The 26,689-nt window shown below is 45.3% G+C and overlaps 1 protein-coding gene across 1 annotated transcript in view; it reads left to right on the top strand.

The window, feature by feature from the left end:
- The first annotated feature begins 2,584 nt into the window (after positions 1–2,584).
- Positions 2,585–26,689, top strand: part of Bfsp2 (beaded filament structural protein 2) — a 50,309-nt gene continuing 26,204 nt past the window's right edge. The window contains exon 1 of the mRNA XM_034484388.2: positions 2,585–3,107. Within this exon, the coding sequence (XP_034340279.2) occupies positions 2,667–3,107 (441 nt within the window). The 5' untranslated portion in view covers positions 2,585–2,666. The remainder of the gene's footprint in view (positions 3,108–26,689) is intronic.

Genomic DNA, 26,689 nt, shown 5'->3' with positions numbered 1-26,689 from the left:
GCCTCTCTTCTTCCATTCCCCTTTTCCAAAAGAAAGACGGCCTTCAAAACTGATGTGTGTTCTCAATGTTATATGGACCTACTTAACATGAGTCTGCTTGTCTCTCTTCAAAGACTTCAGCCCACAAAGAAGCAGGTTAAATGTTGTGCGGAGATTTCACTAACATGTTGCTGTCTGACTGTAACCTTATCATAGTATTTCTGTTAGCTACTGCATTGAATATACCAATGTGTGTGAGTATGTATTGAGAAAAACATGTTTGTAAGTAAAATTTATATATAATATATGTCAAAGATACATATGTTATATATACATTTGTGGATGTATGACTTATTTTTCCGTATCCACAGAATTCAGCTACCGTGTATATATAAATAAACTTATTTTATTACCCAGAGGATCAAGTTGCTAATACATTTTGCACTTTTTTCATTTAAAAAATAAGCATTAAGTCTCCCTTCAGTGGTAGCCGTAACTATCTTGTTTCCATGTGTACTTATCTAACTGAACATTGTATTGAACTTTACAATGTAATGAGAAAACAGGGCTGGCGAGATATTTGGTAAAACTGATCTCTTAGAACAAGAGGGCCGGGCGGTGGTGGCGCAGCCTTTAATCCCAGCACTTGGGAGGCAGAGGCAGGTGGATTTCTGAGTTAGAGGCCAGCCTGGTCTACAGAGTGAGTTCCAGGACAGCCAGGGCTACACAGAGAAACCCTGTCTTGAAAAAGAAAAAAAAAAAAGAAAAAAAAAAAAAAAAAAAAAAAAAAAAAAAAAAAAAAAAAAAAAAACAAGAGGATGGGTTTCCCAAGGAAGAGTCTGCTCTCTTCATGTCTTTGAAACATTGGTGTTCATCCAGGTGTCTCCCCTTGCCTGTTCCCATCTCCAGAGGACTGGGTAGATTTAAAGTAAATGTCTTTGGGTCTGAGAGTGTCTAAAATCACTGACCATCACCATTCCCTGGGCAGTGACAGTGCCTAGACATGCATGACACCTTTATAGTCAGTAGCTTGAACCCTGCAAAGAGAAAGAATAGTATCTATAAGATAATACATTTGAAATTCTACATTATGTACCTGAAACAGCAGTATATGCCACCAGTATATTTTCCTGTGTTCTAAAGTTGAATTGAAAAATTAGAGAATGGAACTGTGCTCAGAATTGGGGTACACTCGGTACCTACCAGAAATTGATCCCTGTCCCCTTTTCCTGCCTGGGATCAACCCTCACATTACGGACCAAGGAGTCCAAGGTTCATCTCTGGACCTGGGGTGCATGCTTTCACTTCACTAAAACCTCACTCAGCACATGGTTTTTTAGGGCCATGTCATGCTCAGGCTGGAGGGACCATTCTAGCCCCCAAGAAGTGATTGGGATATAACCATTGACAGTGTGACTTGAAGGATGCCAAAAGCAAGGATTAAAACCTGGGGTGCCCACTCACAACTGTCTGTAACTCCTGTTCAGGGGATCTGACACCTTCACAGAGATATGCATGCAGTCAGATCACCGATGTACATAAAATAAAAATAAAATAAAAACCTGGGGTACGGAGAAAATTCTAACTTGGAGCACCCATGGGTGTTTTCCAGAAATGGCTTTGTTGTTCTCCTTCTTTGGTCTTATTAAAGGGTGAGACAGAGGGGGATGGGAGACCAGAGCCTAACAGCTGCCCAGCAGCTCAGATCCTAAACTAGCTCCAGAGCGTCTGCCTTGTCAGATTTAGCAATCAAGCAGCATGTACAGTAAGGTCTAGTGGAGAAGAAACATGGACGACGGCCAGCAGCTGACAAGCAGAGTGTCAGAGGGCAGACATGAAGGGGAGGAGAGAACGAATTTGGAAGGGGCCTGGGACAGAAGCCAGACCTGAAGGACGAAAGCACGAGCAGGTTTGCTTTGTTTTCCTTGGGCCTGTGGGGCTGTCTTCCTCCATGGCTGGCTTATGCGCGCACACAGGCACGCGCATGCGTACATACATGAAGGGAATACCGACAGCCCTGTAATCAGCCTTGAGGCCCTTATATGAAGTCCCAGCTTGGAGTGCAAGATCTGGATATCAGAACGCTTGCCGTCTAAGGTTCTGTAGCCCGCTTCCTCACCAGTGAAATAGGGACAGCTTGTTGCTTGCCTGACCCTCTCTGTGGTAGTGACATATTAAAAGCCACGGATTGGGATTCATAGATTATCTCCCTAGTATGCATGAGGCCCTGAATTTTATCGCAGGAGTCGGAGGCAGAAGGATCAAAAGTTTAAAGTCTTCCTGGCTACATAAGGATTTTGAGGCCCATCTACATTAGAGACCCTGCCTACAAACAAGTAGGCAATCTAGATGACCCATTCCCACAGGCTGCACTGCTCCACCCCAACCCCCCGAAAAGTCTGGACGGCTGGGCACATGACCCAGCAACAGAGAATGCCTGTGTGCCTCTCACAGGCTGGTGGGGCGGTTCTCTTCCAGTTCAATGAATGCCAGAAGCTCATGGAAGGCAGTAGACAAAGAACACGGGGACAGGGGAGCTTCCAGAGAGGCCCGTGACCAGGCCATGGGGATGCTGGGGCTGGCAACCAAAAGCCACTGGACCCCGTAAACCTGCCAGGCACCACAGAGGCAGCGATAATAGCGAGAGGAGAGGAGCAGCGGACTTGCCCTCGGCAGTGAACGCCAGCATGTCCCTGCAGAGGCACAGGGTGTCATCCCTCAGGGGGACACGGTCTCCTTCCTCCCTGGAGAGCCCCTCAGCATCCAGGACCAGTGCTGTGGGTAGCCTCGTCCGTGCCCCTGGGGTCTATGTAGGAGTAGCACCCAGTGGTGGCATAGGTGGCCTCGGTGCCCGAGTGACCCGCCGGGCCCTAGGCATCAGCAGTGTCTTCCTGCAGGGCCTACGGAGTTCAGGCCTTGCCACTGTGCCTGCTCCAGGCCCAGAAAGGGATCACACTAGTGTTGAGGACCTGGGAGCCTGCCTAGTGGAGTATATGACCAAGGTGCATACTTTGGAGCAAGTCAGCCAGGAGCTGGAAACACAACTGCGGACCCACCTAGAGAGCAAGGCTAAGCGCTCTGGAGGCTGGGATGCCCTCCGCGCCTCCTGGGCCAGCAGCTACCAGCAGGTAAGTGGTCCGGCTTTGCCTGGAAGCTTGCTAGAGATCTGAGAGGGAATGGTGAAGGCAACAGCCAAGATGGTGCGTAATCAGAGGCCAGGGAAGCTGGCCACTTCCATACCAAAACTGCTGGTGGTCTAATGTTAACGCTGAGGCTGACCAGAAGCCAGGACCCCCCCCCTCTAGGCATAATGCACCACCCCACCCCACCCCCTGAAAAAACATTCCAACAATGTTCTGCAACTAATCTCTCACTGCATACACTTCTCAAATGAGATACTCAAGTTGTGCACAAGGCCCCAGTTCACAAGCTAATAGAGCAACTGTTCTCAACCTGTGAGTCACAGCCCCTTTGGGGGTCACATGCAGATATCCTGCAGATGAGATGTTTACGCTATGATTCATAACAGTAGCAAGAGTACAGTTATGAAGCAGCAATAACTATATGGCTGGGGGTCACCACAATATGAGGAACTATATTAAAGGGTTACAGCTTTAGGACGGTTGAGAACCACTAGAATGGAGAGATGCAGCAGATATCTGGCCCTGGGTTTTCTTTCCTCAGAGTTACACTTGTCCTATTATCTGTCACTGTTACTGTAAAGGGTTTTTGAGCCATCATAAAACCCAATACCATTGAATGGATGTGCTATTTTAAATGATGACTAGATAAGTAGAGGGATTATAATGGGTACATGGGAACATGAGAATATAAACCATAATGGTAATTTTCATCTTTCTATTACCTATGGGGGAATGCGTGTGTGTGTGTGTGTGTGTGTGTGTGTGTGTGTCTGTAAACAAATGAAGTTGGTGTTGATATCTTGTTTAACTCAATAAGGCAAAAATTACTTCACCACCGGGCGGTGGTGGCGCATGCCTATAATCCCAGCACTTGGGAGGCAGAGGCAGGCAGATTTCTGAGTTTGAGGCTAGTCTGGTCTACAGAGTAAGTTCCAGGACAGCCAGAGCTACACAGAGAAACCCTGTCTCAAAAAAAAAAAAAAAAAAAAAATTACTTCAGCATGAAATCAACATAGAAATATCAGCACGACAGTTCTGATTCAAATAGAACTTTCTGGAGGATGCAAGTGTCGTACCATCTTGGCTATCGGTTATGTGAACAAGTGCATTTCACCCAGGACAAGGACTACCAACAATCAAATACTTTACCCAAGTCTAGCTTGGAGACCAGTGAATTTATTGGGGTTACTTACCAAAGTGAGTATAACTGACTCAAAGGAGACTGTACCCCTGAAAAATGCATGAGTGAGACTCAGGAAAGCCACACCCCTAGAGCTCCCTGCCCAATTTGCAGGTAGCTCCACAGAAGAGTCTCCCTTCCCCCACAAGGGTTTATTGCATATATAATGGGGAAGGGTGTGCATATAAAAGTTTCCCTAAACTCCCTAGGTCTTAGGAGCCTCCTCTCTCTCTTCCATTCAAACAATAGCTACGCTACACCGTCAGTGGCAACGGAGCCCTTGGAATATGGCCCTTGAGACTGAGCACTTGACATTTTGTCTTGCTCAGGTTTTGTTCCTTCAGATCACCATACAGCTGACAGCCATCTTGCTGGGCAGGGGTGTAGAGGCCTCCTTTCCCCATCGTCCGGTCAGGGCTGCTTCCTGTTCCCTGAAATAATTTCCACAGAGCTCTAAGTTCATCCACCAATTGTGCCTGCAAGCTCTGGTGCAAAGACTGGAAGCCTATAAGCATTGCCCATCTCAGCCAGTCGTTCTTGGGGGGGGAGGGGGGGTTAGCTGGTTTATCTCTCCCCTTCCTCCCTAAATGCTGGCCTTGGCACGCCTATGGAGTCAGGTATACAGGCTAAGAGGAGATCACCAAAGGTCCATGTGTTGTGTGGTTGGGTGATGCCAACAGAGGCACACATGGAGTCCCCCATTTCATCCCATGATGCTTCTTCACTGTTCTCAGCAGCCCATGGAGAAAAGGGTACAAGGCTGTCCTTCTGGCTGGTGCAGCTATTCTGCCTACACTCCTCTGAGTTGTGAGGGAGACCCTCAAACATCCAGGGCCTTACAGCCTGTACAAGAGGCAGCCACTCCACAACTATCTTGATTTCAAATATGTGTGACATATTAGCCAGTAGGACATCCCATATATCCCATCTCAGCAGCATCTGCTGGACAGTGCAATACCCAGATGCCATGCACACGTACCAGGGGGGACCAGGTATCTCAGTGTCAAGGTTAGAACGTTCAGCTACAAAGCCTAAGGAACAGATATTGCAAGTGATTACAAAAGCCCAGTGTGCAGATATTGTGACTGGCTACAAAAGCTCTGCAATGCCTGAGCCTCAGTTTCTCATCTAGAACCTGGATTTAATAATGTCTACATAATCCAGCCACTCCATATAGACTAGAGAGCTATAAAATACCTCGACAGAACAGCCATGAAGAACAGGCACCAGAACTTCAGCTTCTGCTCCTGGTGGTCAAAATCCAAAATGACAGCCATTTTCCTCTAAACCATTACCAGTGAACTACTAAGTATGAACAGACACTTCCCCTCTCCCCTTCCCCACTCTCCCCCTTGATTTTAAGCTTCACTCTAATTTCTCAGTCTTAAAACCACCCAGGCCTTTTCTCCCTAGGCAGTGAAAAGTAGCGAAGAAACTCCCAGGTGGTGGTCTCTGAGATCAAAGAGGACCCTACGGACCCCTGGACCAGCAGGCGGTGGCTCTGTGTTTCCCTGCACCATGCTCCTGAGTGGGTGATGCCAGTAACTAGCTCTGCTAGGAGCAGCAGATCCCTTTGTCCTCAACAGCCAAACACAAGCTTGCACTGACAGACCTCCCCGTGCCCAGCTGCAGATAAAACAGCCGAGGCGCATCCTGTGGAATGAATGCCAGCGCATAAGGAGGGGGCTGAGCCAGGGCGAGGAAGAAACTGTCCCGGGAAGAGATGGGGAGGTGGAGCACCAGAGCTGTATGTGGAGGAGGGATACTGGGGTCTCCACAGGCACAAGGCAAACAGAAATCAAAATCTGTTGAAAGGCCAGAGGGTCAGGGCTCTTAATGGGCTTGTCGTGGACCTATTTTCTCTCCCTTGGAAAGTCAGCCTATACTCTGGAAATTGGTCTGTTTGGAGAAACTGCTAGAAGCCTGAGGGTGCCATTCATTTCTCTCTTGCCATGGAAGCTGTGGGCTGTTATTATAACCACACAGGGAACTAATCTCACTCACTGGGTCAGAAGGGCAAAAGGTCAGCATGAAGACTGACCCTATTGTCTCCGAGAGGAAACGGGCAGGACAGAATCCTAAGCTGTTTTAATCTCTACAAAAGCCTGAATGTATGTTCTGAGGGGAAAAAAATTACATTGCTTTTTTTTTCCTTTTCTTGTTTAACGTGCACACGTTTATGTGTTTGGGGTGGGGGCGCTGGTTGTTTGTTTGTTTGTTGATACAGGGTCCTAGTTAGACTGGCAATTACTTTGTAGCCCAGGCTAGCCTCAAACTTGCAGCAATCCTATTTCAGCCTCCGAAGCGCTATGATTATAGACGTGTAATACCACACCTAGATCGATCCATCTATTTCTAAAATCTAGTTTGGCAGGACAGGCTGTGAGGCGGTGACTCTGCCAGCTAAACTTCGTAGGACACTACAGTGTGGTTAGAAGTGCATGAAACAGAGAAGCATGTATTCAGGAAAATTCTTAGGAACAGGAATGAAATTGGAATAGTATTTCAGTAGGTCAGGGGCGAGAAGGAGGCACGAGGTTGCTACTTAGTAGTAGTCATAAATTGTTTTCTAAGGGAAACTTCCAGTTTCCTAAGGGTTCCTGCTTTGCTATATAGAGTGGAGCTGAGGAGAAGAGTGGCCAAAAGAAAGCACTCAAAAGACAAACTCTGTCACCCAAGCCCCTCTCATATGTCCCTCTCAGTCACTCTTGGATCTCTTATGACACCTTGTAACATGACCTCATGTTGAACAAGTTGATCCATGTAATGAAAAGCAGACAAGATACAAAGAAATCAAGCAGTCCCAAGGTCAAGCTTGGACCCTTCCGTTTGCCTCCTGCAGGGCATTGAACTGGCTTCTACCATGGTGTCTGCATTATCTCAATTTCTCATAATAATGACGATGTTTGGAGGTGTCTTTGGCATGGTAAGATATCTCTAATGAGGATGCCTTAGAGGCCCACAGCAGAGATTAGAACTAGCAAAAGGATAAGGACTCTACCTGCTACAATATAACACTGGTCAGGGATGGTGGCCTATGCAATTAGAAAAGACACATGTGAGAACTGGGAAGAGAAAAATGTTGGTTCTTTCCAGAAAACCCAGAGAGCTGAATGTAAAAATTATACAACAAACAAAAAGATTTAATTAAGTCACAGGTTATAGGATTTCACCAAAGAGAGAGAGAGAGAGAGAGAGAGAGAGAGAGAGAGAGGGGCATATATAAGCAACAACAACAAAACAATTGAATGAAATTTTCATTTGTTGTGCCATAAAAATAAAATGCCTTCAAGGAAACCTAAGGAATATCCAAATTCTATAATGATGGCTCACTGTGGACCATCTACCTGTCTCCTATGTGCAGGACCCTGGGTTTAATCCTCAACACCAGAAAAAGAAAAAAAGAATGTTTTATCGCCAGGTGGTGGTGACACATGCCTTTAATCCCAAAACTGGAGAAGCATAGGCAGACAGATCTCTGAATTTGAGTCCAGCCTGGTCTACAGAGAGAAACACTGTCTCAAACACAAATGGTTTAATCTTATAAAAATACGACAGCTTATTAGGACTCTAGATTCAAGTCAGAGCAGTGGAGCCCACTAAGCCTCTCAGAATAAAGAAGTATTCATGGGATACTTAATATCCCATAATAGGAGAAGACACATCTCAGAGATCTCCTCTAAGCGAAAGCCCTACGTCCATATTTAAGAGCAGTGGGAGGAGCCTGGTAATAGGCTGCCCTCTCCAGAAGAACTAAATTAAAACTTAATCCAGGCAGCTGGCTCAATGCAGAGGGAAAATGTGGTAGAGTCTTTCTGGGGGATTATGGAGAGAAGTGGCTGAGGCAGGCAGAAAAGTGGCACGGGGTCCCCAGCGTCCCCTGAGGGAATGAGGCTGAGCCACTGAAGCTGAGGACTCCATTTAGGCAAATAAAACCTCGTTCATCCTTGTCTTGCCAGGGGAACTGCACAGAAAGACTCATTTATCGGCTTTAAACGAGCCAGCCTGGTGATCACAGATGCATTATTCAGCAGAAATGAGAAGTAAACGTCAGCTGTTAGCGGGAGGTAATAAAAAAAACCGCAGCGGGTCCCCCCCCCCTTCACACTGACCAGCTACTAGAAAACAATTTCCTATTTATTTATGTATGTATCTATTTACTTCAGGGGCCATTGAGTAATCGTAAGTCTTGCGGAGAAACTGCAGTGAGAGACGTGGAGTTGGGTAGCCTCGGGAGACACTGTACAGAGACAAGCTTCTGTCTGAACACTAACTGCCCAGACATGCCTGGCCCAACCCAGGCTGAGTCCTCCCTCCCCTTCTCCCTCCTCCCCTTCTCCCCCCAGCCAGTCCCACCAAGCCAGAGCCTCTCTAGGTATCATGCCCTACCTTATGTTTCCTCTTCATTAGCTTCCACTCTCATCTTTAGGTAAGTGCCCCTCCCCTCACCCTCAGGGGCAGCTCTGAGCAATGCTGGGCGGCAAGTGACATTTTATTATTGTTCATTCGCCATGAAAACCAAAGCATCAGGCATGACTCTTACTAGAACTTTGGCTATTTATCTGGATAATGAGAGGAAACTCTCTAGCTAAAATGTCTTCCCAGGAGGAGACATAAGCAATGTCTAACTCTCCTCCTACGGTCAAAATGACACTACAAACGTTAACTGTGGGGAACTATAAAGTTTACCAGGCTTCCTTACAGAGCCCAGAGGAGGGGGTTACTTACTGGAATGTAGAAGCCTTAACCCAACAGGATGCTGACTTTCCCAGAGCCACCTAGAGGGAGGCCCTTCTAGTCTTCCTTGTGTATTCTAGCTCCTCCCCAAGACCACCTGCAATTGAGGCAACAACGCTGTGGTTGATGGGTGGTAGGGAGCAGCTGGACCTCCCAGGTGAGGGTCGTGTGACCCTCCCTAGCCCTCTACAGTTAACAATCAACAAGCCCTGCTGGAATGTTTTTTTTGTTTTGTTTTGGTTTGGTTTGGTTTGTTTTTTTTGCAGGCAGCATAGCTGAACTCCCCAAGATGGTGGTGGTTTGGCTCTGAGGTTTGTGCTATACAACCGTCTCTGTGGCTCAGGTGTATTCACTCCTATAAGGAATGAATCAGACAAGATGAGGAAGGACCTGGGACCTCTCAGGAATTCACTGTGAGGGATCCCAGAGGAGCCTAAGGGACTTGCCTGGGGGGTAAATCTCTCGGGTCTTTCTCACAACCACAATTGGTAAAGAAGCAGCCAACTTTGGGCCTCCAGTGCAAGCCTACCATACACATACACATGCACGCACACACGCACGCACGCGCGCTCCCGTGCTTGCCAGGCCAAAAACAACCTCCTGGGGAAAGCCTTGTAACAGACCCAGAAATTCCCACGTACAGTTTCCTATCCAGCCAGTGATGAATGTGGAGAGGAGATATGTGTTCTGTGGACCCAGGGGTTCCCCAACAATGTTTTTTTTTTTTTTAGCAAAACCAAGAATCTTGATAAGACTTGTGAGGATGACAACCTTGAGCGGGACACTGATTCATATCTCCTTGTTTCCTCAATGGTGGATGGAGTCTCCTGGAGAGAGGATCACAAGTGCTGTCTGCCCGGATGAAGGTCTGGGTGGCTGCAACGCCAGGCAATGTATTCTTTCACTCTCCTGGAGACTCCAGACTGAGATAAAGATGTCAGTCAGCCAGGGCATTTCTCTCTACAGGAGCTACCTGCTTCCTGACCCCTCGTGTATGTCCACATTTCTTCTTGCAAGGGCCCGAATTCTGTCCAATTAGAACCACCTTCGTGGCCTCATTTTAACCTAACCCTCTCTTTAAAGACCCTAGTTCAAAAAAAAAAAAAAAAAAAAAAAAGGTTACATCCTAAGGTACTGAGCAATTAGAACTTCAACATATAGACTAAGGGGACATAATTCAGATCGTAACCTCCAACTGTATTTTATCTATCTATCTATTATTTATTTATTTATTAGCTTATCATGATAGTTGGTTTCTTGAAATAGGAGGGTCTCAAACTCATCGTACTCCCATGTCAGCATCCCGAAAGCTGTACCACCATGACACCCCTAACTTATAAAGAAACTGACGCCTGCAGAGGAATGAATATTCCTTGTTGAGTTTGTGCTCCAGCCAGGATCAATTCAGTGTTGTTCTGCCCCACCACCATTGTAAAACCCAAATGAAAAGGACCTCACCGATCCGTGGAGAACTGCAGACGCACCCCAAATCACTCACGAGAAACACAACTTGATGCAAATCGCAAGAGGTTTACTGGCTAGCCAGGGCTGTCTTTCCTTCAAGCCCGCGCAGGGGCAGCGGAATTCAGCCAAGAACCAAAGAAGTTTACAGCTTTTAAGGGGGAATCTACAAACCAGGTGGGGGTGGAGTTAGGGAAGGGGGAAGGCTGAGAGTGGAGTTAGGGAAGGGGGAAGGAGGGGGAACAGGTCACTAGATCATCGATACATTTGATCTCAAATTCCTAAGATGGATGGTGTGTCACTTTATAATTGGCTATTTCGAACTAGTTTCACACTATATATCATGATCTCCAGTTCAAGGGGGTCAGGCTTATCTCAAACTTTTAGCATCCTGGCACCAACTGTCTCAGGGCTGTTAGTTCAAAGCCCGGCCAGGCTAATCTCGGGCCCATAGCATCCTGACACCATGAATCTTAAGGTTTGTTTAGTTAGGGCCATCTGTTCAAATGGTCAGCTAATTTCCTGGGACTGAGGCAACACGGTGTTTGACTTACAGGTTTTTATGTCTTTGCTTTTAAGAGTAGGGTTCAGGGGATCAACTTATGATTTTTCTATCTTTCACCATCACCACCACCACCACCCCCCAGCCACCGCAAGGCATGATGAAAAGCTCCCTGCTACCCTCATTTATAAATCCAGACAGCCCTAACTGAACCCCATCATCTACTATGAGAACCCTCTGCCTGTTCAAATGGAGGACCCCAAAGGTCCTCCTCTGTGAGGTGGTTAACCTCTGGGATGGGTCTATTTTCCTCCCCTTCCTTTCCTCTTTTAATCTAGAAAGCCACGTCACAAAGGGTAGATTGATCTTCCCGCAGGCACAGCCATAACTAGAACTAAGGTCTGTAACTAGGACGCAGGAGGCTAGGGCACCTTCCAACACTTCAGTCAGCTCCAGACTGACTTGAAAGTTTAATAGCTTTGCTTGCCAGGAATGGTGAGGTCTCCCTTGGGACTCTTTTTTTTTTTTCTTTTGCAGTGATGTTCAGGCTCAGAAAAAAAATAATGTGTTGAGCAGTCAGCCCTGGAGGCAGGACACCTTCCTTTGATGGGAGTTCAGAGGCTCCCTGGGGTGAGTGGTTCCAACTGCCCCAAGCCACTGTTCTTTGGGAGCCTGGGAAGCTGCCTGTGTGGGTGGGAGAGGCTTATGCTAAGAAGAACCTGCTGTGGAGCTTTGCAAAGCTTGGTGGGTGGGATCTGTGGCCTCCATGATGACTGTGTCACCCAAACACTGAGCTTCATGTTTGACTGGAGAGCTAAGGACTCTTGGAAAGTAGTGAGAGGTCACACCAAATGTTGGAGACTGGATGGTGTCCTGGAAGGTTCTCGGTCTAAGAATGAGACACGGCTTGTCGAAAGCCACCAAAGATAGCAGAGAATCTTGATTACATCTGCAAAGACCATGTTTCAAAAAAAAAAAAAAAATTATTGGAATTAGGATTTCAATGAATCTTTGGGGCAGTATGCAATGTAAACCGTAACTGTAGGCATTGGTGGGTTTGGGTTTATTGTTGTTGTTGCTGTTGTTGTTTGGGGGTTTTGGGTTTGTTTTGTTGTTTTGTTTTTTTTATCATATATTCCTAGTTTCCAACATTCTGTTCTAATTCTTCAAATACCACTTCCAAAGTTCACAACTAACTACCAAATTTTTTTGTATCTAGCCTACTTCCCTTTTCATTTGAAATCATATTCTGCTTCCTAGGAAACCATCAATTCACTAGGGCAAACCGAAATGCAAACAGCCCCAAGAGAGAGCCGCTCATCATGGAGGGACACACAGTTACTGTGTGACGGGGCTAAGTTACATCACCTCTCTGAACCCTGTTTTCAATGGTTAAATGGAGGGACCAGCTTACCCTGGGTCTCATAGAAGACACAGGAAATAAGCCAGATTCTAGTTCACAACCCTGGAAGGCAAGTGACAGGGTCTTCTTCGTGGGCCTGAAGGGACGAGTTCCACTTGACTCCTGGTGGCTCTATGGCTTTGAACCCATTAGACAAATCCCGTTTACTCAGAGGCTCATCTGTAAAATCAGAGGGCAGGGTTCTCTGACCTCCCAAGTCTCGTGCTATCGACCTATCTATAAACTCCTAAATTGTGGGTAGACACTAAGAGGAAGAGACGCCCTCACCCCATTCTTAGAAATTTGACCAGACTGGACGTGTTCCACACATGTGGTCCTTGCATTCCTAAGATTCTGATGGTGACCTGTGCCCCGCCGGAGTAATGAAACATCTGTATTATTCACCTCACGTGCCTGCCAAGATAGACCTCAGGGGTTGCCAGATGAACGTGTCCAGACCAAGAGTTAACTGGGAGCACAAAAAGCCCACATAGGATCAGAGTTCACAAAACCCCAGATTAAATTAAACCAACACACAGCTGGGGTCCCTGGGCTGCACTTACATTAGGTGGTAATGAATATTCATGAGCTGTCCTCATCCTCCTATAACCCCCAAGGTGGTCATTTTCAGCCTACTCAACACACTGAGAATTTCCCAGTATCAGAAGTGTGGTCTGGTCTTTCTTGAAGTTTGCAAAGATGGCTTGGCGACAGGAAATAAGAAAGGACAGAAGGAAGACAGAAAGGAAAGGGAAGATGAAAGAGGAAGTCAGGCAGGAAGGCAGACAAATCAACACAAGGTAGCAGCTAACAGGACATACTACACATCCCAAAAGACCCGAGTTCACACTCTGGCTTTGTGACCTAAGACAAACCCTATAACCTCTCTGGATGAAATGCCGTGGTCCGTAAACGGAAGATAATATTCACTCAATGGGGTTGCTGTGAGACTTAAATAATTTATTTCAAATCTTTAATGTAGTGCCTGGTCATAATAAGCATTCATTGTGAGTAATCCATGTCATCATTTGTTATAGTTAAATAATAATAACCGTGACTATTGCACAGCCCTTGTAGCCTGTCTACCCAGCGGATCCGACTCGGTAGTATGGGGTGGGGGGAGGAAGGAAGGAGTACAGATAGTATCTATGCAGTGACACATAGGGATGGGCCCCAGTGTCTCTTTGTGACCATCAATCAATCAATCCCAGTGTGGCCTTCAAGTCAAAAACCCAGAGCTAAAGGAGACCCCTCCATGAGATGGAGTCCAGCTTGAGAGAGTCCCTGACTGTTGCCTCTTGGCAAGTGGCGCCACCTTCTGGCTGTTCTAGGAGCTGTCCTGCAAACCTAGCATCTCCACTCCCTTGCAAAATGTTCCTTGCATGTCAGGTCCTGGACTCCTCGAATCACCACTCTGTCAGAGCCACCTCGATTTGAGAGGCCAACCACACAATCCATGCCACACTGCAGCCAATTCAACCGTGTCAGAATTTCCACTACAGGCCTCAAATTTCTTGAAGATTCAAAACCAACCATAAAATCTCCCTCTGTGCGGAGACGTTGCATAGCGAGCACGCCCATCCCTCTTCTCTGCCGTTGCTATTTGGGACAGAAGAAATCCCTCTCCTCTTTGAGTTGCGTTTTGTGTTGCTTTCAGGGTTTAGGCCAGAGCTTGAATTTAGAGACAGAGTCTCAAGCTCTGAAGCTCATTCTACAAACCCTTTCCCAGGTTCCTAGCACAGCCCACTTACACACACACACACACACACACACACACACACACACACACACACACACGCTCTGAAGAGGAAGGAACTAATTGCAGCTGCCATCATGGCGGCCGGTCCTTCTGAAGCTTAAAGGAATGTGGCAGGAGGGAGGAAGGCTTTGTCAGTGTCAGATTAGACTACCACTTCCCAGCCTGTGTGTGTAATTAGTGTCACACTTACGTACAGAATCTTTCACGGTGGTGGCACCCATTGGTCCTGCCTCCTTGCAGCAGCCTGACAGTGTAGCATTTATCACAGTAGCTACTGTGGAGTTGTCACAGACCTCCTTTTATTCTGTTCCTTTCTGAGGCTTTGAATGCAGACTGCCATGTACCAGGCACTATGAGAATTCAACTTTTAAAGAGTCTAAGTTGTGAGCCATGGACCCTGGAGTCCAGGAGGAATGTTGAATCAACACATCCACACATTGGTCCAACCACATTACACTGTGTCAGCACAGCGCTGGGCATGGGACTGATGTCAATCGTATACAGACCAGGAGGGACAGGAGAAGTGTGGTCGAAACACAAGTTCATGTGCTAGGACCCGTCCCTAGATCTCTCTCAATCCACTCAGTGGAAAACAGACACTGCCTGTGACATGGAGTGGAGACACAAGTGGTGTCACGGTTTTTATGATCACCGGAAACCAGACATGGAAACATGGTACCCAAATTTGGTAATGTATATGGTTTTTTATGTGTATCAAACTCAGGTCATCAGGCTTGCTTGTAAGCACTTTACCTACCCAGCTGTCTCCCTAGCCTGGTCCCAGGCTCACAATCCCCGAGATGGGGAGACATAAGAATCCCTGGCTGGCCAGCCTGGACTAATTGGTGAGCTTTGAGTCCTAATAAGAGACCCCATCTTAAAAAAGAGCATGGAGAGGAATAACACTCGAGATTGTCCTCCAAGTACATGTATGCACATGCAGGCACATGCATGTACATGTATGCACACAAAGGATCTTCTCTGAGAACCACACTTGAAATCAGAGAGGATCCCTGGTAGCGTGGATCCCAGCATATCCCTGAGTAGCACAAATCCCTCTGCCATGGGCAAACACCCAGGAGATAAATCTCATCAGAGGAAAGTTAGAAATAACCATTTCCAAATAGCTTCCTTTCAGTGGATAGAAAGGACATCTGGGAGACTCAAGCAGTGTGGACTGTGTCCTTAAGTCCTGACCTTTCTGTGCCTGTGTCCCTACAGCAGCCTTACCCACTGCTCGCAGGGTCTGCAGCGAACTTCATGCCAGCTTCATGACCGCTACCCTGGGAACTGTCTTCCTCTGTACCTCTTCCTTCCCAACGGCTCCCACCTCCATCCCAGCATCCTTCCCCAGAGAGTGACTCCGTCTTAAGCACTGTGACGTGTTGACCACTGGACCAGTTAATTTTTTTTTCCAGTTGACTTTGCTTATAACCACCTCGTTTTATCTTAATTGTGAAATATTTTAATGTAAGAAGAGCACCCAGCACTCAGCGTGTCCACCCTTAACATTACACATGATACACTTTATTTGAAGCAAAACTCAAAGATTTTAGGTGTAATGCAGACCCCTTTGTGCATGGAAAAGCTGCAGTCTACAGGATGTCTGCTGGCAGGGTCCAATATTTCAGGGAATGCTGGTGTCTATTTTATTGGATCATATAGCTGATTGAATAAGGCTCATTCACATTACAGAAAGTAGTCTATATAATTAATAATAATAGCAATAACAACAATAATAATGGACTACTGAATATATATTATATATTATATATTATATATTATATATTATATATTATATATTATATATTATATATTATATATTATATTATATATTATATATTATATATTATATATTATATATTATATATTATATATTATATATTATATATTATATATTATATATTATATATTATATATTATATATTATATATTGGTTTTTCAAGATAGGGTTTCTCTGTGTAGCCCTGGCTATCCTGGAACTCACTCTGTAGACCAGGCTGGCCTCAAACTCAGAAATCCACCTGCCTCTGCCTCCCAAGTGCTGGGATTAAAGGCGTGCGTTACCACTGCCTGGCTGAGTGTATCATTATTGCTACTACTATTACCATGGTGATTGGTGCTAGGGTTGGTTCTCTGTCACTGAGCTATTCCCTCAGCGTCTTCTTTTTAAGACAGGGTCTCACTTAAATGACCAAACTGGCCTAGAATGTACTATGTAGCCCAGGCATTCCTTGAGTTTGTAGTCCTCCTATCTCAGCCTACAGAGTAGCTAGAAGGACGAGCCTATACCCCATGGCCAACACCATGCACATGTCAATTTTATCTAACGTTACCCTCACAGAAACATCCAGAAGAATGATCAACCAAACAACCAGACACTAGAGCCCAGCCAAGTAACATCCAGCCACTGGGCTCAGATTGTTCCAGTTTTCTCTGTCACAAGTAGCTGGGGTGAAGAACGTCCCGTGCATATGTCAGGAATGGTGTGCATCCATTTGAGAAACTGTATGTAAATCAGGTTGTTTGTGTGTGGAACATGTTACATGGAGGTCAGAGGTCAACATCGGTGTCTACCTCAGTGGCTCTCCATCATATTTTTTCTGACATGGTCTCTCATTGAAACTGGAACTCACTCTCTGGATGTGCTGTCTGATAGGCAAGCTCCCGGTGTACACCTCTGTTCCCAGAATTTTTTTTTTCATAGGTCTGGGATTTGAACCTAGATCCTCGTGTTTGCACGGAGCCAACTCACCAGCCTTGTGAATCACTTTTTATTAAAATGGAGTCCTTCCCATCCTTGTGTTAGTCAGTTCCCACCATTTTCACACCAAGAGGTGTGGGACTGTGCATCACAGCAACGACGCAACCCATGAGGCCTGAAATCTCTATTATCTGATCCTCGGTAGCAGAGGTCCATGCCTGCCGTGGACAGTACACAAGCACGCTGGGGCATAGCATTGCCAGATGGCTCTGAACTGGCCTCACACACCTCCTTCCCAGAGCTTTCAGGGAGCCCTCTGCCTTCTTCATCTGCTTCGCCTTGGTCTTGGGCTGGTCTTTGTGAACGAATGTCTCCCTGTCTCCCGGGCTCAACTCTTTCAAGCACATCACTTATCCATCAATTTACCGAATACTTATTAAGGGATTAGCATGCACCTGCTGCGGCTGAGATAAAGCTGCCCTGCTTCATAAGAAGAGAAATGGCCGCTCTTTGATGTTAGAGCCGTGGTTTAATCACAGCGAGAAGGCAGATGGTTGAGGGTAGAGCTTGCTGGCCTGCCCTAGAGAGGGAGCACCGTGAAAAACAACCTAATAGCTGGCAGTATTTTGCAGGCTGAGGATGCTCAGCTGGGAAGTAAAACAACGACTTGGCCATCTGCCCAAAGCGTCTGACAGCCAGGGGCACCTACATCATCATTCTCTGGAGGATGGCGCTCCACTTCATACTGGCATTCATAATACAGTCTTCTGGTGATTAAACTGTTTTTTTTTTTTCTTCTGTCCTGCCGTTTGACCTCAGAAAATAAAACATCTGTGATAATAAGAGAGGGAGAGTATATGAAACAGGTATTGTCCACAGTCACTACAGTAAGAAATGGGGCTACTTACAGCCAGTAAAAAGGAAGGGAGCAGGCTGGAGAGGTGGCTCAGTGGTTAAGAGCACTGACTGCTCTTCCAAAGGTCCTGAGTTCAATTCCCAGCAACCACATGGTGGCTCACAACCATCTGTAATGGGATCCAATGCCCTCTTCAGGGGTGTGTGTGTGTGTGTGTGTGTGTGTGTGTCTAAAGACAGCTACAGTATACTCATATAAATAATAATAAATAAATAATATTACCAGAAAAGGAAGGGAGGAAGGAAGGAAGGAAGGAAGGAAGGAAGGAAGGAAGGAAGGAAGGAAACTAGCTTGTTACAGCCAGATAGTCAGCCTGGGAGTCAGAGAACAATGTTGGAGGCTGGAAATCATGACATCCAAAAAGATGGAGGAATGATGCAGGCATTAAACCCCAGAAAAGCAGAAGCTGCTGAAGAGAGTGGTCGGGAGAAAGTGCTAAGGCAGGGGAATGCCAAATTATAAGACCACTGGAGCTGTTGAATTTTAAAAATCAAATGTAGATGCGTGCCCACTGCTGGTGAAGTTTTACAGGTAGTTTTCCTCCTTTGGAGTTTTTTTTTTCTTTTGTTTCAAGACAAGACCTCCTTACCGTAGCCCTAGCTGACCATAAACTTGTGCTTTTCCTGCCTCAGCCACCCAAGTGCTGGGATTACAGGTGTGTGTACCACCATGCCTGGCTGTATGTGGTATCTTGATAACTTTAAAAACTGAAATATAAAGACACAAAAACATCAAAGATTAATGAAGCATGTATTCCAGATGAGGTACACATCATGACCTCTGAAGTTGAGGCCAGAAGTTGATGAGAGCAGATTTTTAAATCAGCCATAAGATTTGTAACTGTTGAAACACGTGTGGGAAGTCAGAATTCTGATCTCCATAATATATCTGTGTATCATTATATACTTGAAATTTTCCATAATATATATGCTTTCTTTTTTTTAATTGTTGTTGAGAAAAAAAAAAAAAAAAAAGAGCCAGATGAGGAGGCTCCTGGCTATCATCCCAGCATTGAATAGGCCGCTGAGTTAGGAATGAGAGAAAGTCACTGGCCAAGGGACACAAAGGTGAAGAAAGATAAGGATGGGGATAAAAGACAGCATGACCACTGTGGAGATGTGCTGGGCAGCCTGGGCTGGGTTTTGAGGGATGAATAGGAGCTCACCTCACAAAAGGGGGGAAGGGCTAGGTAAGGCTTGCCTGTAACATTTGTACACAGCAAAATGAGGCCAGAGCTGGAATCTGGAAAGTCTGAGCTAGTCCAAAGGAGTTCAGCCCCTGAGAAGAGGAAAACTTAGAAAAAAGCAAGGTCAAGTTATAAGGGGCCTTGTACAGCAAGCTAAAGAGGGAGGGTTTATCAGGAGCACATCTCAGAACAGTCTAGTACAGTGGTTTCCAACCTGGGGGGCAAATGACCTTTCACAGGGGTCGCATATCAGATGTTTACAGTACAGTTCATAACAGTAGCAAAATTACAGTTATGAAGTAACAAGGAAAATAATTTCAGGGTTCAGCACAAGATGGGGAACTGTATTAAAGGTCACAGCATTAGGAAGGTTGAGAAAGAACCACTGCCCCAATAGAAGAGGGTAGAGGTTGGAAAACAGAGATGGACAATAAGGGGGGTCAGTTGGCTACCCAACATATTCCCCAAGGCCACTGAGTCTTTGACGTGCCCAGTGCTCAAAACAGATTCCTTTGGAGGCATCCAGATGGCGGTGTGACAAGGGTGACTCTCAGTGTGGACTTCCCTGGTGTTTCTGAGTGCAGGAAGGGACTCTTATCCCAGCTTTGGTTCTCCACAGAAGAATATCGGCAGCTTGTTGGTTCAGCTAACATCTTCTATACCACACAGGGCAGACATGGGGGTTTGCCTTGTCAATCAGCGCAGGAATGACAAGGGCACACCTGCGATCCCAGCATGCTACAGGCTGAGACAGGAAGAATGCAAGGTCTGGGCTAGCCTGGGCTACATGGTAAGATTCCCATCTCAAAACACAACCTCGATGGTCATTACAATCTGTAGTAAATGATGCGGAGAAAGCCAATGAGGCAGAGATGAGCAGAGAAGAGGGAGCTCTGTTTGAGGTGAGGTGTTTAGGATGAGGAGAGATCCAGACAGAGGCAGTGGGGAAGACCAGTGTGTTCTGGAAAGGCCAGAGTGAGGGAGCCTGTGAACAACTGGAACACAGACAAGTATGTAGAGCTATCTAAGGCTCCACACTTTATTCCCAGTTGTGCCGGCTAGTTTTATGTCAACCTGACACAGGCTTAGAGTCACCGGGGAGGAAGGAGTCTCAGTTGAGAAAATGTCTCCATAATATTGGTCTGTAGGCATGATAGCGCAGCACCCACCTTTGATCCCAGCACTCAAGAGGCAGAGGCAGGCAAGTCTCTGTGAGGCCAGCCTGGGCTACATAGTGAGCACCTATCTCAAAAGGAAAATAGGTAAATGACATCAAGGTAGACACCAGTGGCACACACAATTTCATTTCATTTAAATCCCCATGGATAGATGAGATCACTTCCAGCCCTGACAACCTGCATCACTCAGAGCTCTGATAAGGAGAATCGACCAGCATAGCAGGAAGAACGGGACAGTAGTGCATGGGAGCCAGGAGGCAAAAGTGCATCCCTAGTGATGCATGTGCGTGGGGACTTAGCAAGATGGAACTCTTCAGTGTAATGGTAAGCGAGGTGTGGCTGGGCTGAGGTTCTAGACACAGGTCTTGGCTTCTTCTTTATGTATTGCTAGAAGCTGAGAATCCACCCTTACTTGAAGTCAAATAGAAGTGAAGATATTTCCAAGGGAATCTCATATCGCTGTGCCAAGTGAGTTACTTTCCCAGGGGCTCAGTCTTGCCACCCCCCACTCCCCAAGCCTGTGCATAGCTCTGGTTTCTAGGACATCAGTATCTTTAACTCTAACTGTTGGGCTCACGTGAGAACCTTCTTAACATGCTCTTTGCCTCTTTAAAAAAAAAAAAAAAAAAAACACAATCAAGGTTCAACCCCTCACCTGCTGCCACCAGCTCCATTTATTTTAATAACTATGTCCCCAGTGAAGTAGCCACAGGAAAGGATAAGATCCAGAACATCAGGGTAAGTGTGACTGGGGTTTTTCTTTTCTTTTCTTTCTTTTTTTTTTTTTTTTTTTTTTTTTTTTTTGAGACAGGGTTTCTCTGTATAGCCTGGGCTGTCCTGGAACTCACTCTGTAGACCAGGCTGGCCTCGAACTCAGAAATCCGCCTGCCTCTGCCTCCCAAGTGCTGGGATTATAGGCATGCGCCACCACCACCCGGCTGGGGTTTTTCTAAGGATAGTAGAAAGGAGAATTGAAAAAAAAGTTATATATATATACTTATATAAAGTTATATAAAGTTTTATATATATAACTATATATATGTATATTTATATAAATATATATTTATATATTATTTAAATATAATATAAACTATATATTTATATTTATATAAACTATATATAACTATATATTTATATTTATATAAAATACAATTTTATATATTTTAATATTTTTTATATATTTATATAAAGTATATATATATATATATATATATATATATATATATATATATCCTCCACTAGATGGAGGTCTTAATTCAACTGCCTGTGCATTAAAAAGAAGAGAAGGAAGAAGAAGAGGAGGAGGGAGGAGGAGGAAGAGAGAAAGAGGAAGAAGAAGAGGAAGAGGAAGAGGAAAAAGAAGAAGAAGAAGAAGAAGAAGAAGAAGAAGAAGAAGAAGAAGAAGAAGAAGAAGAAGAAGAAGACGACGACGACGACGACGACGACGACATAATAAGCAAGGGGCCAGGATGTAGCTCAGTGGCAGACTGCATGCCTAGCATGCATGAGACCCTCAGTTTAATCCCCAGCGCGTACCAGGCACACACATACACACACACACAAAGAAGAAGGAGGAATTTAAAAGAACAGATGGAGCGGGAGCAATGGCTGAATGTGCACACCAGTCTAATTCATCCAACACTCATTGTATGGTTGCTTTGTACAAAGACAAATAACAATGATAATAATGGCCACCAGGTGTGGGGCGTCCGCCTGCGCCAGGCTGGCTGCTCAGTGTGTTCCACACGTTGAGTCATTCAATGCACACAACTAACCCAGACGGAAGAGTAACTGTGGATGAGGAAACTAAATCTTGGTGTTACTCTGTGGCGAGAAGAAGAGCTGGGTTTAAGAATAGAAGAGTGTGGTTGCCAATAGGGTGTTTACACTGAGTGAGGATAGATTGATTCCAACACATTGATAATGAGGACGAGGGGCGGTATCAGCAATGTTCACTGAGGCTTTCGTAACTCAGCCTAAAAGAGTGCTCTGTCATCAAGAAGTGTCTTCTCTGTCCCCTCTTCTCTTCACCTCCCACAACCAACCTTGTTGATACCACCGTCATTCATCATTAGGAGGATAAATCCCCCATGCAGGCCTAAGAGACCCCTCTGGTCCTCAGCATCCTCTCTAGTGCTGCAGTCTTCCCTCATAACCCACATCACACCTGAACCTTACCACAGACTCTTACCACAGCTTCCAGGGAAGTCCCCACCCTTTCTCGTTCATTGTCCGTGAGTCCTTCCTTCGCTTGCCCTTTAAGCCTCGTCTCCCATAGTAGCTGCTGGTTCTCCAACAGCAGGAACAGAACCTGCTGCCAGACAAACCGTAATCATATGCAGAAGAAACAAGGTCAAGAATGAATAAGGCGATACAGAAAGGTACATATGAAATAAACATCATAGTCATGTGGCATTTATTAGACAACCAAGGTTGTGAGGAATGGCAGATGATCTAGGCATCACAGGCCACCATGTGAACAACAAGGGCATTCTGGATTCTCAAATCCAGGGCCACTGATTCTCAAAGGTGAGAGGGGGTGGGGTGGTGGGGGGAGAGTCCAGCAAGCTGCCTGGCACAGACTGAGTAGGCCATGAATGGCAGCCATTATCCGATGGTTGTGATTCCTCTCTGCACAAAAACATTTGTTCAACATATGAGAGGGGATGAATGGTTAAAACACAAATTGTTGGAATGCAGCCTCAGAAATCCTGATACTTACACTGCAGTGGGGTATGATCATTTCCCATGTGCTCCCAGGATGCTGGGGATCACCCTTGAAGAACCACTAGATAAGGTATCCTAAAGACACCTCCATGAGGAGGGCCAGAGGGAAGTAAACCTCTGAGAGCCATCCCTCCCTCAACAACCATCACTGCGTCCTCCTTTCCTCACCAGCCCCTCAGAATTTACTCTATAACCCACCACAGCCTCTCACTACCCAACTCTGGACTCCATCCGAGATGTCCCCTCTGAAAGCATCTCTTGTTTCTTCCTCCATCACTACTTACAGGTCTCTTTCCCTCAAGACTACCCAATCCCACAGTCAGTTCTTATTGGCACTGCTCTGATGACCCAGGTTTGTCAGGCTTGTGTTGCTGTAACAAAATACCCGGATAAGTGACTTAAATGAAAAAATTGCTTCTTTTTCTGTCACAATCTAAAGCCTTTCAGTCCACTCAGCCAGCATCATTGTTTCTGGGCTGTTGTGAGGCAGAACGTTATGGTGGAAGGGAAAGTTGCTGACCTCAAGACAGCCAGGAATCAAGGACAGAGGAGAGGTCATGAAAAGACACAACCCCAAGAACATGTCCCAGGGGGCGACTTCCCTATAACTAGACCCCAACCTCATTATGTTTCTAGAACCTTTGAACTAGCTCCACCAGTTGAGGCTTGAGGTTATAACACATAAATCTGGGGGGAGAGGACATTATATATTCAAATCACCACATGCAGTCTCCTTGAGCAGGGAACTTGGCACTGAAGCATAGAGGTGTGACAGTGGCATTTCAGGTCAGAGGGAGAGTAGGGGGTGAGGACACCCCATTGGTAGCTCTCCCAGCTCTCCCTGTAGCAAGCTTCCAGCCTGCCTACCCTTCAGTGTTATTTATGGAGACCATTCATAAGTACACTCATTTCTAGCCTCTCTCCCTAGAGAGAAGGGCCACACAGCTCCAAGGTCATGGGTTAGCTCTTCTTATGGGCACAGCATCTGTCCAATGGCTATACATGGTGACATTTGGCATTTTCATCACCTTCTCTCCTGGAAAGAAAGTTGATCACCGAGGCAATGTTAATTTGCATCCTCTTCAGGCATAAATCAGTGAGGACCAGATAATTCATGTACATCTCTCAGAGCTCAAAATAGAAATACTCTTTCTTCTCCCGAGAAAATGTTCAGCAGAAAAGTTCCATGGCTATAAAACTCTTCCCTCAGCCCCATCCACTGACATGGTTCAGGAAGCAAAGCTGGGGTGGGGGCTTAAAGAGAGAGATTAGGTGAGTGGGATTGGGCTAGTGATCTCAGAGCCTGTGAGAAAAATATTTATCTTTATGGTGTAACCCAAAGAGGAACTGGGAGTCTTGGCTGTCTGCATGTGGAGAGCCAAGGAGCAAAGGAGAAAGGTCCAGGAAGGTTGCTAAATTCTGATTAGTTCTTTAGCTTATAACATACACACTTGCATACACACACACACACACACACACACCACGAGAATGTGCATGTACACAAACACACACATACTTAAACACACATACACACACACATATAAACACACACATATACAAACATACACACCCATACACATACATGATAACATGCATGTACATAAACATTACACATAAACACACACATATACACACCTAAACACACATACACACACATAAATACACACATATACATACACATATGCAAATATACACACACATACAAACACATAAATACACACACACATACACACACATATACATACACATATGCAAACATACACACACATACAAACACACACATATAAATACACACACATATACATACACATATGCAAACACACACATAAATACACACACATATACACACATACATACACATATGCAAACATACACACACATACAAACACACACATATAAATACACACACATATACATACACATATGCAAACACACACATAAATACACACACATATACACACATACATACACATATGCAAACATACACACACATACACACACATGCATACACATATGCAAACATACACACACATACAAACACACACATATACATACACATATGCAAACATGCACACACATGTAAATACATACACACAGACACACACTTTTGAGTCACGCTGACATGGGGTGGCATTCTGGCTCTGCTACTTTCTATGACTTGGGGCAACTTCAGTTCTCTGAGCAACAATATTCTTACCTGTGACTCAAATGTGTTGACAGCTTTGAAACAGTGCCACAGAATTTAATGAAGCTGTGAATATCCAGTACTGGTGTCAGGGTGTGGCATATTTAGCATAAACTATTGCCTTCCTGCAAATAAATCCTGTGGTTTACAGTGTTTGCCAATTTCTCTGGTGTAAATACTCTGACCTTGGATGATATCAAGTTACCAATATCTCACTAAATACAGGGCTGGAAAGAGACACAGGGTACCAACACATAGCATTTCCAACATCCAGACATAGTCAAAGCAGGTAACTTCGAAATCAGACCTAACATTCAGTACAATTTAAACAGAGCAAGGGCTATTGCCTCTTTATTCTGAGTATGTACCGCCTTTGTTTTAAGCAACTAATTGTAAGCTCACATAATTTAATTCTTCATGATGGCTAGTTTAACCAGCCCAAAACTTCTAAAATATTTAGTGGGTCACTATCTCAGCCAGGACAAGCCAGCTCAGGCCTATTGCTGGGTACAGGCTTAGGCAGTCAACACACACAACTTCTCTTATCTCATCCCTTCCTATCTTCGGCTCCGGGAAAATTCCCTGAAAAATTTCCCTCAGAGGCCCCATGCTCTGCTTTTGGTCAGGACCCCTCTGGGCCATCGTACCAGGCCTGAGTCTGTACTAAACCCTAGCAAAGGTTCTAACCCTCCTTATACCACAGAACTGGTCTTCTTTAGACAAGTCTCTTCCTGGTTAGGAAAGGCAGCGATGGGTACTGCAGGGTCCTCTGTGGTGAGGAGGGGAGACCGTTAGTTTATTTTAGGATCTCTGTCTGGGAAGAGAGTAGGAAAGCAGGGCCAGTGGGCTGTACTTTGGCAAGCTGGAGCCTATAACTAGCCTCCACTTGAGGGTGGAATAAACCCTTGATTGTTACTAAACACCAGCAAAAGTGGGAAGGACTTCTGCCCCCCACATGGCCTCAGAGCACAGACATTTGGACAAAGCCACACTCTCTGTCCAGCAGGCACTGTCTGCATTACTCCTGTCCTCAGCCCAGAATGAGAATTCAAAGGCCACAAGGAACAGGGTCATCCACTCTGTCTCACCTCCAAAAACGCTATGTTTCCACTCATGTCTTTGGGCATGGCTTCGAGCATCTTTGTATTAGTTAATGTCTGGAATTTACATGTAATAAATGAGAAATGTTACAAAGCCATGTATCCTATAGTGTTGTAGCAAGGCAAAAAAAAAAAAAAAAAAAAAAAAAAAAAGCTTTGGGTCTATTCTAAGCCCAGTGTCAGTACTGTGTGGTCCAACTTGAAGCCACTTTCCTTCTGTATTTGTAGAACTGTATCCTGCCCTCTACACATGTGCATGCACATACACACACATGCAGACACACAAACACACACAAATACACACAAACACATGCACAAACAAATATACACATATGCATATACACACTCATGCACACATACATGTACATACTTACACACACAGATACATAAACACATGCATACACAAACACACACAAGTACACACACAAACACACACAATACACACAAAAATACAAACACTCATGCATGCACAATCACATGTAAATAAATATACACAAGCAAATGCATACACAAAACCACACACCAAACCT

The sequence above is a fragment of the Arvicanthis niloticus genome, chromosome 21 (assembly GCF_011762505.2).
Source record: "Arvicanthis niloticus isolate mArvNil1 chromosome 21, mArvNil1.pat.X, whole genome shotgun sequence".
Taxonomy (NCBI): Eukaryota; Metazoa; Chordata; class Mammalia; order Rodentia; family Muridae; genus Arvicanthis; species Arvicanthis niloticus.
The sequence above is the reverse complement of the archived record's forward strand: the minus strand, read 5'-3'. Positions and strand labels throughout refer to the sequence as shown.